Source organism: Cetorhinus maximus, chromosome 12 (genome assembly GCF_964194155.1).
Source record: "Cetorhinus maximus chromosome 12, sCetMax3.hap1.1, whole genome shotgun sequence".
Lineage (NCBI taxonomy): Eukaryota > Metazoa > Chordata > Chondrichthyes > Lamniformes > Cetorhinidae > Cetorhinus > Cetorhinus maximus.
The window spans coordinates 59,910,618-59,928,851 of record NC_135890.1 but is presented as its reverse complement, the minus strand read 5'-3'; the positions used below and the strand labels follow the sequence as shown (position 1 = coordinate 59,928,851).

The 18,234-nt window shown below is 47.3% G+C and overlaps 1 protein-coding gene across 5 annotated transcripts in view; it reads right to left on the bottom strand.

The window, feature by feature from the left end:
• The window catches only part of elk3 (ETS transcription factor ELK3), a 54,586-nt gene that overhangs the window by 17,975 nt on the left and 18,377 nt on the right, over window positions 1-18,234 (bottom strand). For 3 of the 5 annotated variants that reach the window (XR_013578162.1, XM_078553726.1, XM_078553730.1), the window contains exon 2: window positions 7,298-7,506. Coding sequence is in view for 4 of the 5 variants with exons in the window: in XM_078553726.1 (XP_078409852.1) it covers window positions 7,298-7,504 (207 nt within the window). In the remaining variant the exon portion in view is untranslated. Of the gene's footprint in view, window positions 1-7,297; window positions 7,510-8,093; window positions 8,209-12,073; window positions 12,164-18,234 lie in introns of all 5 variants that reach the window. The other 2 variants (XM_078553727.1, XM_078553728.1) reach the window with 2 other exon arrangements.

Here is an 18,234-nt window from a genome sequence, read left to right as displayed (position 1 = left end):
ATAGAGGAGGTTAAAACTCCCAAACAAGTCCTGGTCCCTGTCACCAGAAGACTGCCCCCTACTACACCAGTTTAGTTTATTTTTCCATTTCCCACACCAGCCAGAATGTGGGTTGCTAATCAATGCCAGTTATTTGCAGTGGGCCCATTGACCCACCTCAGGGTCTGAGCCTTCTCAAAACCATTGCAGACAACGATTCTTACAGTCAGCACATAGAGGACAGTTTCATCAATCAGGAGCTGGGTTTAAACCCCGGAACCAGAGCTAACCTCCAGCACCAACATTATTACAGATGATCAGTATTTAGGCTGGCCCATATAACAACCTTTTCAGTGTCTGTAGAAATATGTTCCAATCTATTTGTTGAGAATTTTTTCTTCAGTTTGTTAGTTTCAGATTACTTCATTCCATAAATGATTGAAACTTAAATAGAAGTATTTCTAACCTGGCTTCTTCCCCACTTTAATAATAAAGCCTTTGGCAGCACATTACTTTGTGCAATCTTTTCTATTTAGTCAGAGATTAAAGAATCCCACCTGAAGAAAGATTTCTGTTTGGTTTTAGAGATTGCAAGGAGCAGTTTTCAAAAAAAACTTACTAAAAGAACTCACCTCAGCTCGGGTGCAGTGTTGCCTCCAGACAGTGAGAGTGTGACTGCAGACAGCAGAGGGCAGCAAATCTCATGGAAACTTAAAAGTCTTAGTGGGTTTAACAGAGTAAGCACTGAGAGATTGCTTTCCCTGATTGGGGACTCTAAAACATAGGGCGGAATTTTCCAAGCCCGCTGGCAGTGAGGCTGATAGGTGGCGTGTGCAGAAAATATGGTGGGACCCACTTTACGACGGCGTGAAGGCAGATCGCGATCTTCCGCTCAGCCCACCAATGGCGGGCCACGTTTCCCGCCATCAGTCAGCGGGGAACTAATTGCAATACATCAGCGTTTAATTAAAAGGCCATCCCGCCAGGCTCTTGGAACCCTGCCGTATCGTCTGTCCACATCGGCGGGAAAGCACGCCGATTTGTTTCACAACAGCACGCAGGCGACGTACACTTGGCGGCCTTCACTTTGGGGGAACCGAGGTGAGTGAGCAGCGTCGTCCTGCAGAGCTCACCCATTGTTTACAAGCCTCAGAGGCACCAAGGGGCGGGGGCACCTGATGCCTGGCCCTGCAGGTGACTGCTGAGGGGAGGGGGGTGTCTGGGGGAAAGTGTTGGTCAGCCTCGGAGGCGACTGCTGGCGGGGTGGGGGGCAGTCAACTGCTGCCCTGGTGCTGCATTCCGCACACAGGCAATCGAGGTGGGGGCAGGGTAAACGAGGGAAGTGGCCACGCATTAGGGACACCTGCATAAACTGACCACACCTCAGGCGCAGCCACGGTGATATGATTGGGGTCAGGCTCTAGCCTGCCCGCCCAGGCAAGCATTGTGGAGGCACCAAAGGGTCACCAAGCGCTCCAGACCTTAACCCGCCCCCCCCCCAACCACCCACCCCCACTGGTACAGACTGCGAGTCCTCCACCACTTTACTGAACCGCGGGGCAGTTGGACTGCACATGTTGTACAATCTCCTGGCCAACACTGGCCATGTAGCAGTCACTGCTGGAGGTGCTCACAGCCCCTTGCAATCTCAGCATCCCGGTTTGGACCAGTGTCCCCCATGTCACAGGCTGACAGGGCAGCCATGCAGCGCACTCATCTCTGGCCATCCGAGGGGTGACCAGCACTCTCCGGGAAGAATTAAGGGTGGTCACACAGGGGCAGGAAAGGTGCTAAGAGCAGCCATGATAACCATGTCTCTCTCTCTTTCATGCTGCAGGAGGACCATGTCAGAATCATGGCTCCTGGTGACCCAGCTGTTTGCCTGATGACCTACAGAGAGCATAGAAGACAGAGGAGAGAGTGACTGAGGCTCCTGGCTGCGCAAAGGCAGGAGCAGTAACCTCATGAAGAAGGGGCAGCTGGGGCTCCACACACACTGCCCAGGAGCGACAGTGAGCCGTGGCTGGTCGGCGCCTAGCGACACCCAGGGTCTGTTGACGCCACCTGCCATTCCTGCAGATGACTGAGAACCAGTGTCGCCGACAACTGCGCATGTCTAGGGACCTGGTGGCTCACATCTGCCACTTACTGCATGTATGAGGTCACGGATGACATCTTCTCCATGGCACGTAACTTTGTGCATTTCGCCAGGGACCGTGACAGCCAGGATGCAAGAGCCATTGGATTCGCCCTGATCTCAAGATTCCCACAGGTGTAGGGCGCGATTGACCGCACTCAAGTGGCGCTCAGATCTCCGTTGCTACACTCAGTGGACTTCACCAACCGCAAGGGCTTCCACTCACTGAATGTGCAGCTGGTGTGCGACCACCAGAAACGCATCCTGCAGGTGTGCGCAAGGATCCAGGGAGTATGCACGATGCCTACATCCTGAGTCGCTCGCAGATCCCTGGAGTCTTCCAGGGTCCACAGGGGCTGCAGGGTTGGCTCCTCAGGGACAAGGGCTACCTGCAGAGGACGTGGCTGATGACACCCGTGTGGCAGCCTCAGACTGCTGCAGAGCAACGGTGTAATGAGGCTCATGCAGCAGCTCACAACTTGGTGGAGCAAACCATCGGGATGCTGAAAATGAAGTTCCGGTGCCTGGACCGGTCTGCCACAGGCAGGGAGACATTCTCGGGAGTTTATTGACAATAATGAACAGTATTTACAAGTGACCAACACCCGTGCCCAGGCTGTGCAGCTACTTTTCATTAACTGTCCTAACCCTGCCGCTATGTCTTGGTGCTCCCTGGACATCCACAGTGGAGGTGGAGGCAGCCTGCTGACTGCTATGCCCTGTCTGTAATGATTTTGGCAGGCGTCCTCTGGAGGGCTGAGACCTAGAGGGCCCCGGCCTGCTTTCAGGGTCCTGCTGTGTGGCAGTGGCACCCTCCTCGGCCTGTGGAGCTGGATCTGCTGAGGTCACAGGAAGAGGGGAGTCAGATGGGCTGGTAACCACCACAGTCACCTGGGTGGATCAGCAGGCATGCACCTGCTGATCCTCCTCCCCATAGGTGCCCGAGGGCCCCTGGCTGACTCCATGAGCGGAAGGGGTAGCTGGAATGAGATCGAACTGCCCAGCAACCCTCTCATGTACATGCTGTTGGAGGCCAACTATGGCATCAGCGATGGAGTTGAGCCCGTGCAGCAGTGCAGGAGTGACATCCTGGACCAAGGTCTCCATGGTGGCCACCATCCTATCAGTGTTGACCTCGGTGCATTGCAATGCCGGCGCTATCACCTCAGCCTGAAGACGGACGGACTCCTCCATCGTGCCTTGCAATCTGAGGAGTGCAGTGGACATCCCTTCCTGTTGTTCCCGAGCTTGCCTTTGCAGCTCCAGCAACTGTGACATGACCGAGTCCAGAGGCTCATCATCTAACTCGGACTCAGCAACGTTCTGGCCTCCAGCAGTCCTCCGAGTGCCGGGGACCTGGGAAGTCCCTGCCTCCGCCTGCTGTGGATCAGACAGTGCAATGTGCTCACCAGATTGTGACCCTGAGGCTACTGTAAAGCTCGGTCCCACCGAGGTGTGTGTCTCTGCGCTGGTGGAGGGTGTGGGTGAGCGCTGTGACAGGACTTCAAGGAGGGTGCCTTCAGATTCCTCTTCGAAGGTTTCTTCAGGCTTGCTTGGAGGCCCTGGGTCATGGATTCTGTCGGCTGTTTCCCAGATGTGCCTGTGAAAGCAAGGGGAGATAATTAGTGCATGGCAGTGACCTGTGAAAGAGGACACATCACTCACAGCATGGTTGTCCGATGGATGTTGCACTGCTGGATTCTCGCTAGGTAGAGCAGCGCCGACCTCACTGGTCTGGACTGGAGACAGGATACAGGAACGGTCCCGGTCATCGCCGGCCAGCTGGATGGCTCTGTTTTCATATTCTGTGAGAACTTTGAATTCTGGCATCCCTCCACCTGTCTGCAACCTTTCCCTCCTGTTGTGAGCCAGTTTGTCCTGCATGGATAGAAATGGGGAGAGTGTATCAGGATGCCTGCCAGGCCAGATGATAAGTATGCCTGGCCTGTGTGGGTGGTGAGTGGTCCCATGGACGGGATGAGGACAATGGTGGTGTGTGTGAGAGAGTGAATGGTGATGTTCCTTGCACTGGCAGTGAGTGAGGGCCCTGTGGATGTTTGATGGGTTTGTGAGTGTGTGAGTTGTGAGTGATGAAAAGAATGACTTACTCTGGCAGAGCGGAGGAGATCATTCATCCTTTTGTGGCACTGAGTGGTTGTCCTCTTCTGAAGGGCATTGGTGCTGACCACCACCTCCCAAGCCAGGTTGGTGACACTGCTGCCCATCCTGCGGCCAGAGCGGGGGGTGGAGCACATCCCGGCGGACCTCCGCGGCATCCAACAGTCGCTCGAGGGACCCGTCATTGAAGTGGGGGGCTGCAGTCTTTTTGCCTTTGCTGGCCATGTCTCCCAGGCAGTGGTGGTGAGCTGGTGGCAATGAGCACTTTGCTGGTGGCTGCTTTTTAAAGATGGTGGCTGGCATGAGGCAACAGCGGGGTGATGGCAAGCGGGCGACTGAAAGCCCGTCTGCCATGGAAACAGCGTGTTTCATGGGAGTGAATAAATAATGAGGCGGGCTCGGGAAGATACGGCGTGAAAACCCGCCATTTTCACTGGCGGGTAGGACTCCATTTTACCCGCCTGCTATCACACTGTGCAATTCTGGGAAAATTCAGCCCATAAGTATCACGTCTTAGAATAAGGGGTGACTATTTTGGATTGAGCTGAGGAAAATCTTCTTCATGGAAAAATTTCTTCGCTCAAAGGGTTGTGAATCTTTGGAATTTTCTATCGCACAGAGCTCAGTCATTGAGTATATTTAAGACAGAGATCAATAGATTTTGGACACTTAAAGAATCAAGGGATATGGGGATAAGGTGGGATTGTGTTGTTAATGTACAAGTTAAATAATGATCTTATTGAATGGTGAAGCAGGCTCGAGGGGCTGGTTGACCTGCTCCTAATTCTTATGTTCTCCAATACTGTCAATATCTGTCAAAAAACCATCAAGTAGTCCTTTCCTTTGGAACTCAGACTCCACCTTAAAGATAAAAAATGCTGGAAAAACTCAGCAGGTCTGACAGCATCTGTGGAGAGAAAGACAGAGTTAACATTTCGAGTCCATGTGACTCTTCTTCAGTCATATGGACTCGAAACGTTAACTCTGTCTTTCTCTCTACAGATGCTGTCAGACCTGATGAGTTTTTCCAACATTTTTTGTTTTTGTTTCAGATTTCCAGCATCCGCAGTACTTTGCTTTTATCCACCTTAAAGATGTTTCCTCTTCCAAAGGATCCTCTCCCTTTGTTGAGTCTCCCAACACCTTGCATGAGTGACAGGATATGTTTTCACTCTACACCCAATCTCCCAAATCAGGATGAAAAGTAAATGGCTGATCGGGAAAGAACTCCCCCTTCAATTTCTTCCTCCCTCCTTGGGGAAAATAACCACAGCACAATGCACCATGCCAAAATTAGAAAACTCACCATCCGGAGCAACAGACTGGAATCTCATTCCCATTGGCGTGTGTAGAAACATGCACACATCTCACATGAACATATCCCCAATCATCTGAACCCCTCATTGCAAAATACTGTACTCCACCCCAATGTACTGTACCCCATCCCCAATATACTGCACCCCATCCTAAAATACTGTACTCCAAATACTATATCCCTCCCAAAATACTGTACCCATCCCCAATACCCAATATACTGTACCCCATCTCAAATATACTGTACCCCATCCCCAATATACTGTACCACATCCCAAAATACCTCATCCCATCCCAATATACTCAACCCCAAGCTTCCCAAACTAGGGGTCTCGACCCCATGGCTGCCACTGAGCCCTAACTGCATGTTAACAGTTGCGAGTGCCCTTGAAATCCTCGTATTATTTTCATGGTGGCCATTGCTCGAGGCTTGATTCCTGCTCCAGAAAACAAACTGAAAAGTTTTTTAAAATATGTGAAGAATAAAAACTCTGCCCCTACACCCTCCCCCTGCTCTCACAGGTCTCCAATTCCATCCATCATACAACCCACTCTCACAGCTCCCACTGAGGAGTCACAGAAATTTTGAAACTGCGATCCCAGTGGGATAAGGTTTGGGAAGCACTGTTGCACCCCATCCCCAACATACTATACCCTTTCCCAAAATACTGTAGTCCTTCCCAAAATACTGTATCCCATCCCTAAATACAGCATCCCTTCCCAATATATTGCACCCACTTCCCAAAATACTGTACCCCATCCCAAACTACAGCATCCCTTCTCAATATTCTGTAGCCCATCCCCAATATCTTGTACCCCGTCCCAAAATACTGCACTCATCCCCGATACTCTGTACCCCATCCCCAATACTCTGATACTGCTGAGGCTTTATAAAGCTCTGGTCAGACCACATTTAGAATATTGTGAGCAATTTTGGGCCCCGTATCTCAGGAAGGAGGTGCTGGCACTGGAGAGGGTCCAGAGGAGGTTAACGAGAATGATCCCAGGAATGAAAGGCTTAACATATGAGGAACATTTGAGGACTCTGGGTCTATACTCGATGGAGTTTAGAAGGATGAGGGGGGATCTGATTGAAACTTACAGAATACTGAAAGGCCTGGATAGAGTGGACATGGGGAAGATGTTTCCATTAGTAGGAGAGACTAAGAACTGAGGGCACAGCCTCAGAGTAAAGGGAAGGCCTTTTAGAACAGAGATGAGGAGAAACTTCTTTAGCCAGATAGTGGTGAATCTAGGGAATTCATTGCCACAGAAGGCTGTGGAGACCAGGTCACTGAGTGTATTTAAGACAGAGATAGATAGGTTCTTGATTCGTATGGGGATCAAAGGTTACGGGGAGAAGGCAGGAGAATGGGGTTGAGAAACTTATCAGCCATGATTGAATGGCGGAGCAGACTTGATGGGCCGAATGGCCTAATTTCTGCTGCTATGTCTTATGGTCTGTACCCCATCTCCAATACTCTGTACCCCATCCCAATATACTATACCCCATCCCAATACACTGTACCCCATTCCAATGTGCTGTACTCCATCTCCAATATACTGTATCCCACCTAATCCCTAATATACTTTGCCACCAAATCTCTTCCTTTAAACTCCTTTGTGAGATAGATCTGGTTTTGAACGCTTTGAATTCAAATCTTCCAAACTTCAGCTTCTATTTTGGAACACTTTGTTTCATTAATAATCAGTGGCGGACAATGGTTTTCACATTCTGCTGTTCACTACCTTATCATAATAATATCGGAGTGCTCGGCTCAGTTTATCATAGTTCATGTTGGTTTTGTTTTTCCTTAGTCCCCAGAGTTTAGCAACTTCTTCTGCTTTCAGGAGTTTGAATTCCCCATCATTGGAAGTCCAACAGATCAGGTGTTCGTGCTTTTGGTCCAGCAGTAACTGCAGCAGGAACTGCCACAGTGTAATGGCACTCTCCATACCTGCAACAAACAAATACATTCAATCACCATCTCACAACTGTCAAATTTGGAAATACAAAAATACATCAGTTTAACTGAATAATAAAGGGTATTTCCATGTAAATCATACCGAGTTTTATCTCTTTATTCTTTCATGGGATGTAGGCATCACTGGCAAGACCAGTGCTTCTTGCCCATCCTGAACTGCCCTTGAACTGGGGAACTTGCTGGGCCATTTCAGAGGGCAGTTAAGAGTCAACCTCATTGCTGTGGGTCTGGAGTCACATGTAGGCCAGACCAGGTAAGGACGGCAGATTTCCTTCCCTAAAGGACATTAGTGAACCAGATGGGTTTTTACAACAATCAGTGATAGCTGTCATGGTCACCATTACTGAGACTAATTTTATAATTCCAGATGTATTGATTGAATTTAAATTCCACCAGTTGCCGTGGTGGGATTTGAATCCATGTGCCCAGAGCATCAGCCTGGGCCCCTGGTTTAGTGACATTACCACTACTTGAGTCTCTCCAGTTAAGGCTCCAGAACCTGTTATAGTTTTTGTTTCTCCTACTGGCCACCTTGTCTGTTTCCAAGAGAGGATACTTACTAGAGCTGGGTCAAAGTCACTCAGGAGGTGGGAGTTGTTCCATTAAATACATTCTGGTCATTTATTGAAAGCTTCCTCACGCTAATTTTTTTCCGGCCTGTTTCATCCTTCATCCCTGGTAGAGAATAGACAGGAAACCTGTAACTAGGTCTCTGCTTGTGTCACTTTACAGTTTACTATAGTATGTGTATGAGATGTGACCTGCATTGTTTACTCTTGCCTTTTGACCTCTCCTTGTTGCCTCCTGGAAGGCCTAGGCACGATTAGAAACCTTTCACAGGGTCAGAGCCATAAACCTCCCTCCTGCTATTAAATATATATCAATCCACTGCAATCCAGTTAATATCCTGGTAAGCATAAGAAATAAGAGCAAGAGGTAGACTATTGCGCCCCTGAACCTCTTCTACCATTTAATACAATCATGGCTGATCTTCAGCCTCAACTCCACTTTCCTCTCTGAACCCATCCACCCTGCCATTCCTTGATTCCCTGAGAGATTTTAAATCTATCAATCACAGTCTTAAATGTATTCAACGATGGAGCATTCACAGCCCTCTGGAGAAGAGAATTCCAAAGATTCAAAACCTTCTAATTGAAGAGATTTCTCCTCATCTCAGTCCTAAATGATCGACCCCTTATCCTGGGACTGTGCCCCGTGGTTTAGACTCCCCGACCAACAGAAACAATCTCTCAGCATCCACCCTATCAAGCCCCTTCAGAATCTTCTTTGTTTCAAAGAGATCGCCTCTCATTCTTCTATCAACATGCCATTTGGCCTCCTAATTGCTTGTTGTACTGGCATACCAGTTTACTCTGTTATTTTACAAGTGCACTCAAGTCTCTCTGGGCATCAACAATTAAAAGTTTTGTGCCTTTTAAAGATTATTCTGTTTTTCTATCCTTATGACCAAAGTGAATAACTTCATATTTCCCCACATACTGATCCATCTGCCATCTTGTTGCCCATTGTCTTAATCTGTCTATATCTCTTTGCAGCCTCTCTGTGTCCTCCTCACAGCTTACATTTCTACCAAACTTTGTATCATCAGCAAACTTAGACACATTACTTGTCTGTGTCATTAGTACAGATTATAAATAGCTGAGGCCTCAGCACTTCCACTGTAGCATTCCACTAGACACCATCTGCCAACTTGAAAATATTGCATTTATCCCTACTCTCTGCTTCTTATCTGTAAACTAATCCTCTCTCTACATTAATATATTACCCCCAACTCCATCTGCCATTACCTTGCATAGGAACCTTTTGTGTGGCAGCTTATTGAATGTCTTTTGGAAATCTAAGTATATTACATCCACTGGTTCCCCTTTATCTACCCTAGTAGTTAAATCCTTGAAGAACGCTAATAAATTTGTCAAATATAACTTTCCTTTCACAAAACCATGTTGACTTTGTCTGACCATAGTATGCTTTTCTAAGTGCATTGTTAAGCCTTTCTTATAAAAGATTCCAACACTTTCTGATGACTGATGTCAGGCTGACTGGCCAGTAGTTTCCTGTTTTCTCTCTCCGCTCCACCACCCCCCACCCCTTTCCTGAATAGCACTGTTACATTTGCTAGCTTCCAATTCACTAGGATCATAGGTAATTTTGGAAAATCATAACCAGAGGATCCACTATCTCTGCAGCCACATCTTTTAGAACCCTAGGATGTAGGGTATCAGGTCCCGGGGATTGATTGAATTTTAGTCCCTTAAACCTCTCCAGGGCTTTTTCTCTGTTGATGTTAATAACCTTAAGGAGAGAGAGATGTGTCTCTGAATACTGGGTTGACGTCTAGTGGTGTACTGCTGTCTGATGGGAGATCTGTGTCCCTCCCCTTCCCTCATTGCACCTAGCTACTTGCCCTGGCACAGAGTTGAAAGTCAAGATAATGAGCTGCCCACATCAAAAGGCACGATCACCTGGAAGCCATGTCTGAGTGGTGTTTATTTTCCCTGGATCAGAATATTGTGGGTTCAAGCTCCACTCTAGAGACTTGAGCTCCTAATCCAGAGTGACACTTCCTGAGGGAGAGCTGCATTGTCACAGATGCTGCCTTTCATTAAACCAACATCCTGCCTGCTCTCTGGAGGTGGACATAAAAGATTCCATGGAACTATTCGAAGAAGCAAAGGGGAGTTCCCTCCAGCAGACTCACCAATACTTATCCCTCATATAACACCGAAAACAGATGAATTGGCCATTCATTTCATTTCTGTTTGTGGGATCTTACTGAGTGCTGAATTTCCTGCATTAGAACAACCTCTTCAAAATTGGCTGTAAAACACTCTGGTACATCCTGAGGTTGTGAAAGGTGCTATAAAAATACAAGCTCTTACTTTGTTACTTACTTTATGAAAAGCAATAGAAAACTAGTTGTCTCTTGTGTCACTCATGGAAGAGAAAGATGAACTCAGTTCACTATTTTTAAACAATACTGGTAAATATTTGTAGTTACTAAGGTTGGGGTCACACTCCTGCAGCAGCAAATACATTCTGTACACCCACCACGTGTATCAAGCACTCTCAGGCGATGTGCGACATGGTTCATATGCAAAGTCAAGTTTCCTCTGTACCCCAACAATGTGCCTCAAAATTGCCCCTGACTGGACAAGCCGGAAAATCGTTCTCATTCCACGTCAGCCCTTTCACAATCTCTCAGAGCGATTGACCAATTGGTGCCAAATTTTTCCCGTGTCCATGTCCATAGAAGCTGAGCTGAGACCTACCTGAACTCATTCAAAGGTCGAAACCATGTAGACTATTATGGCTGAGTTCACATCAGAGCTATCTACTCCAATAATTTTCCTGTTTCCTTTAATGTTTATCCAAACCTTTCTTAAAAGTGCTTTATTCACCTTCAATTGCCACCTCACAAGTGCATTCCATATTTCATAATTCTTTGGGTGAAAGCAACAGTGTGTACCAACGACAAGATGCACTGCAGGAACTCACCAAAGCTCCTTAGGCAGCAACTTCCAAACCCACGACCACTACCATCTCAAAGGACAAGGGCAGCAGACACATGGGAACACCACCACCTGGAAGTTCCCCTCCAAGCCACTCACCATCCTGACTTGGAAATATATCGCCGTTCCTTCACTGTCACTGGGTCAAAATCCTGGAACTCCCTCCCTGACAGCACTGTGGGTGTACCCACGCTATATGGACTGCAGCGGTTCAAGAAGGCAGCTCACCACCACCTTCTCAAGGGCAATTAGGGATGGGCAATAAATGCTGGCCCAGCCAACAACACCCATATCCCATCAATGAATAAAAAAAATTCTTCTAAACTCCCCCTGATGCACCAAGTGCCAATCTTAAATTAAACCCCCAAATGCTAAAGTTTCATCCACTAACTGTGGGAATCATCTTTCACCAATGACTTCCCAAATCTTTTCATCATTTTGATCAACTCCTTTAGATCCTATAACTTTCTGCTCTTGTAAAATGTCTCAGCTTTAGCTCAATGCTAGCATTTACGGCACTCAGTCAGAAGATTGCAGATTCAAATCCTGCTTATGAAATTTAAGCGCAAAAACCAGGTTTGACACCCTAGTGCAGTACTGAGGGAGTGCTGCACAGTAGGAGATAATGTCTTTCAGATGAAATATTCAAGACAGAGAGTAATAGATTTCTAGATATTAAAGATATCAAGGGATATAGTGAGAGTGTGGGAAAATGGCATTGAGGTAGAAGATAAGCCATGATCTAGCTGAATGGCGGATCAGGCACGAGGTGCTGAATGGCCTTCTCCTGCTCCTATTTCCTATGTTCCTATATTAAGCTGCCCTCTCAGATGGATATAAAAGATCCCATTGCACTAATTGGAAGAAGCAGAGTCCTTCCCCAGTGTCATGGCCAATATTTATCCCTCAATCAGAATGATTAAACAGATTATCTGGTCTCTTGCTGCTGCTTTACCTATTTTCCAATTCACTAATGTCCTTTAGAAAAAGAAACCTGCTGTCCTTATATGGTCTGGCCTACATGTGACTCCAGACTCTCAGCAATCTCTACTCGCTGCTCTCTGAAATGGCCTAGCGAGTCACTCAGTTGTATCAAACCACTACAGAAAAGTAGAAAAAGAATAAAACTGGATGGACCACCCGGCATTGACCTAGGCACCAAAAACAACATAGGCACACCCAGTCCAATTGACACTGCAAAGTCGTCCTTACTAACATCTGGGAGCTAGTGCCAAAATTGGGAGAGCTGTCTCACAGACTAGTCAAGCAACAGCCTGACACAGTCATACTAATTTAATCAAACCTTACAGATCATGTTCCAGACACCACCATCACCATCCCTGGGTATGTCCTGTCCCACCGGCGGGACAGTGGTATACAGTCGGGAGGGAGTTACCCTGGGAGTCCTCAACATCAACTCCGGACCCCATGAAGTCTCATGGCATCAGGACAACTTCCTGCTGATTATCCCCTATCGCGCTGCCCCTCCCCCTTTCCCTCAATGTTCTCCATGTTGAACACCACTTGGAGGAAGCACTGAGGGGGACAAAGGCACAGAATGTGTTCTGGGTGGGGGACTTCAATGTCATCACCAAGAGTGGCTCGGTAGCAGCACTACTGACCAAGCTAACCAAATCCTGAAGGACAGATCTACCAGACTGGGTCTGCAGCAGGTTGTGAGGGAGCCAACAAGAAGGAAAAAGGCTTTAATGTCAGAGATGAGGCAAGAGTGACATCAAGGCAGCATTTGACCAAATGTGGCATTAAGGATCCCTAGAAAAACTGAAGTCAATGGGAATCAGGGGGAAAGTTAGTTAGCATGGTGAATGGGACTTGATGCGAGTTAAGGCATAGGCAGAATTTTGGATGATCTCAAGTTTATGGTTGGTAGAATGTGCCCCATTCATCTCCGGACTGAACCATTCCAAACCCCTCTTAGCCATTTCCTATCCACCAACCTCTATAAACTTCAACTCACCCAAACTCCAATATTTGCATCCATGGCAACACTTAACCATCAGTCCTTTCCTCACTGCCCCATAGAGGAAACAAAGGGTTGAATGTGTGTTCCAGCAGCAGATGAGCTGAGACAGGGGCAGAGTCGGGCAACGTTACAGAGTTGAAAATAGACAGGCTAAGTGATGGTATGATTTGGAGGTTGAAAGCTCATCTCGGAGTCAAATGTGTCACCAAGGTTATAAATAATCTGGTTCAGCCCCAGACTGTCAGGGAGAGGGATGGAATCAGTAGCTTAGGGAGCAGAGGTTGTGACAGAGACTAAAGGCACTAGCTTCAGTCTTCCCGAAATTTAGTGGGAGAATATTTCTGCTTATCTAATACTGGATGTGGGACAAGCTGTCTGATAGTTTAATGACAGCAAAGGAGTCAAGAGAGCTGGCAGTGAGGTAGAGCTGGGTGTCTTCAGTGTACATGGGGAAACTAACACATCAATACAGGAGTCCCTCAGGGTAGTGTCCTAGGCCCAACCATCTTCAGCTGCTTCATCAATGACTTTCCTCCCAAGATAAGGTCAGAAGTGGGGATGTTCGCTGATGATTGCACAATGTTCAGCACCATTCGTGACTCCTCAGATACTGAAGCAGTCCATGTCCAAATGCAGCAAGACCTGGACAATATCTAGGCTTGGGCTGGCAAGTTGCAAGTAACATTCATGCGACACAAGTGCCAGGCAATGACCATCTCCAACAAGAGAGAATCTAACCATCGCCCCTTGACATTCAATGGCATTACCATCACTGAATCCCCCATTATCAACATCCTGGGGGTTACCATTGACCAAACACTGAACTCCACTAGCCATATAAATACAGTGGCTACAAGAGCAGGTCAGAGGCTGGGAATTCTGCGGCGAGTAACTCACCTCCTGATTTCCCAGAGCCTGTCCACCATATACAAGGAACAAGTCAGGAGTGTAATGGAATACTCTCCTCTTGCCTGAATGAGTGCAGCTCCAATAACACTTAGGAAGCTCGACACCTTCCAGAACACATCTGACTGCTTGATCAGCACCTCATCCACCAACTTAAATGTTTGCTCCCTGCACCACCAATGCACAGTAGCAGCAGTGTGTACCATCTACAAGATACACTGCAGGAATTCACCAAGGCTCCTTTGACAGCACCTTCCAAACCCACGACCACTACCATCTAGAAGGACAAGGGCAGCAGAAACATGGGAACACCACCACCTAGAAGTTCCCCTCCAAGTTACTCACCATCCTGACTTGGAAATATATCGCCGTTCCTTCACTGTCGCTGGGTCAAAATCCTGGAACTCCCTTCCTAACAGCACTGCGGGTGTACCTACACCACATGGACTGCAGCGGTTCAAGAAGGCAGCTCACCACTACCTTCTCAAGGGTAACTAGGGATGGGCAATAAATGCTGGCCCAGCCAGTGAATCCCACATTGCATGAATGAATAACTAGAAGATGGTTTGCAGTTAAGAACGAAGCCGGGGTTATCTTTCAATTCCAGGATGATTCTGGGATAGTGAGCAGTTTTAGCAGACGAGGATAGGCCCTGATAGTACTTTATGTGGTCCAGCCAGATCTGACAGTGGATGACAAATTGGGTGTCTGCCATATCCTTTCAAGTCTGCATCCCTTGGGGAGTTGAAGGAGTGGAGATGAGGGCCATACCAGGGTCAACAGCCAGGGTGAGAGAGAGTAATTGTTTAACTAGGGCATTAAAGGTGGAGGTGAGGGCATAGATGGGTAAATCAGTGGTTGTCAAATTGAGCAGACACCTAAAGCTGGACAGTTTGGATTTTGAAAGTGCAATTGTAAGTGAACTGGGGGAGAGTTTATTCCAGGGGTGGATACAGAAGGAGGTGGAGTTTGGTCATGGAAGGCAGATGTAGGTGGAGATTGGTACAAGATAGTCAACAGTGATGGCGTTATCTGGAATTGATACGAGGGGAGTAGTGAGGTCACGTGAGATGGTCAGCTCAAGGGGGTGGCCATGAAAATGGGTTGGGGAGTTTACATGGAGGGAGATTTAGGGAGGATAAGAAGAGGATAAGAACTCACGGGGGAGATAGAGGTTGAACTCACTGAGAATGAGAAGTCACTCGGTGCAGAGGCTGAGGGAGAAAACCAGTGAAGATATCTCAGTAAGAAAATTTTTATTGCACTTGGGTAGATGACAGAGAATGAAGATTTTGAATGAGAGGTGAGTGGAGTGGAACAAGGTGAGATTCTCAAAGGAGGAGAAAGTGCTAGAGAGGTAGAGGCGGGGGTCAAGCCAAGGTGGCATTTGGTGATAAGAGCCAAACCACCATGGTGACGGTATGGGTGAGGCACTTGGTGGAAGATATAGCCAGGTAGGGAGGCTTCACTGAGTGTCATCACCCCTCAGTCAGGCTTCTGCCAAGGCCCTGATGTCACTGTAATCATCCATAATAAACTCATGGATGGCAAGAGTCTTGTTCACAAGTGAACAGATATTCTGGAGGAAATGTGGAGAGGGACAGTGGAGAGCTGTTCTGCTGCCAGAGTCCCACAGGGTCAGCAGGGGACAGGGGGAGTTGGACAGAAAGGAGATTGGCAAGATCAGCCGCTGGTGAAAGTGCTGGGTGGGAGGTTTGTCGAGATAGTGGGGTGGGGCACTTGGATTTGCTGCTCATAATGAGCCAGAGACAAAAATCTTGAGCATTTTGGAGGATGTGAAGGGAGGATTGGAGGAAAATTGTAGGCTTATCAAAGAAAGAGTCAAGCCAGTTATGGACAAGGAACAGGAGGAAGATCAAAGAAAAGATACATAAGAATGGTTGCAGCGATGAGGAACTTCAGTTATGTAAATAGATTGGAGAAGTTAGGACTGTTTCCCTTGGACAAAAGGTGAGAGGAGATTTGTTAGAGGTACTCGTTGCAAATGAAAGCCAATCAGACCTGACAGCATCAATCCCCAGTCATAGAGACCCCCTCTTCTGACCCCATTTACCCTGTTCCCCCTCCTCCCTCCCCTTGCCCCGTTCCCCCCTCCCCTCCCCTTCCCTCTCTCCTCCTAGACCCCACCACCCCCACCCCCATCTCTCTGTCCCACAGTCTGGAAACAATCTGGATTCCCAGTACACGTCAGTAAACTAACAGAGGAATGGATCCACAAGGCTACATGCCTGTACAATCAAGATTTAAGTTTTGAATGTACTACCAATGTTTTCTTGCCAGACCTTTGACATTATTGTTCTAATACATAGATAAATCACTTCTTATTAAATCACTAGTTTTTTTTTGTAAAAATATACTTTATTCATAAAATATCTTCAATCACATTCAAAACCATTTCAAAAACAACATTACAAGGGTACAATCCAGGTTAAACTTTTACAAAATGTATCACCAGGTGCATCAGTACAAACAATATTACAATCATTTACAGCCTTTCATTTTGATCTGTACAGCCCGAGGGGCTCTAAACAGTTCCCAGTCTCTCGGTGCGCTGTGGTAGAAAGGTCTTAGACAGCGACCCTTCCCCATTGCGCCTTTGCGGCAGCTGCCCCAAGCTTTAGTGCGTCCCTCAGCACGTAGTCCTGGACTTTGGATTGTGCCAGTCCGCAACAATCGGTCGGGGACAACTCTTTGTGCTGGAAGACCAACAAGTTTCGGGCAGACCAAAGCGCGTCTTTCACCGAGTTGATGATCCTCCAGCTGCAGTTGATGTTTGTCTCGGTGTGTGTCCCTGGGAACAGCCCGTAGAGCACAGAGTCCTGTGTCACAGAACTGCTCGGGATGAACCTCGACAGCAACCACTGCATCTCTCTCCAGACTTTCTTTGCAAAGGCACAATCCACAAGGAGGTGAACAACGGTCTCTTCCCCACCACAGCCACCTCGAGGGCAACGTGCAGAGGGGGTGAGCCTCCTGGCGTGTAGGAAGGATCTGACGGGGAGGGCCTTTCTCACCACCAGCCAAGCTACGTCTTGGTGCTTGTTGGAAAGTTCTGGCGATGAGGCATTCTGCCAAATGACTTTGACAGTCTGCCCGGGGAACCATCCCACAGGGTCCACCCTCTCCTTTTCCCTCAGGGCCTCTAGGACGTTGCGTGCTGACCACTGCCTGATGGACTTGTGGTCAAAGGTGTTTTTCTGCATAAATTTTTCCACCAGGGACAGGTGGTACGGCACGGTCCAACTACTTGGAGCGTTCCGCGGCAGCGTGGCCAGACCCATCCTGTTGCAAGGGAAGGACAGTACCAGCAGAGCAATCGTTGACTCATCACTTGAATTCGCTCTGCAAACCTCTTGCTCTCACTCCTCCTTTAAAATGCAGCTTAAAACTCACCTTTTTGACTAAGCATTTGCTCACCTGTCCTAACAGCTCCCGTATCTCAGTGTATCTCAGTGTCAGTTGTTGCCTGATTCTACTCCTGTGAAACACCTCGGTATGTTTTATTAGGCTAAAGGTACTATGTAAATATATGTTGTTGTCTAAATGCAAGTTGTTGTTATCACACACGCTACACTGGCACCTGCTTTGAGTGTTTCTTTAATCTGCCATTACACTCAGCAAGCCAATCAGCAGGCGATACCAAAACACTCGAAAACAAAATGATGATCTATAATTCAGTAAAACTCAAGAGTAGCTCCAGCAAGCTGCCTAGTCTACTCTCAAAAAGGACTTCCATCTCTGACTGCATACTGCTGTAACTGTAAACTCAACAAAACTCTTTCGTGGGTCAAGCCATATTTAACTGAGAACCTGCACATCTACTTACACCACAGATATAGATTTTCCCTCAGCTCATGATTTATGGATTATTCAATATCCTATCAATTTATTATCTTCACAAGAAGTGATGAAAAATGGCAGTACTTGATATCATCTGAGTTACATTAAATCCTAAACCTTGAAAATTCACAGATTGCTTAATCAAACGGAGTTTCAGACTGCTGTGTGGTGTATTGTGGAGAGCTACTGGAGCAGATTGTATCAGAAAAGTGTTGTTAAGAGACATATCTCCATCATGCGAACTGTAACTCTGTGGTAGCTCACACCTCTGCATCAGAAAGTTCAAGTCCCACTCGAGACACTCAAGCTTGTAATCTACGTTAACAGTATTATGAGAAAAAGAAATAGCTTATATAGTGCCTTTCACAACCTCAGGATGTCCCAAAGCACTTTTTAAAGCCAATAAGGTACTTTTGAAGT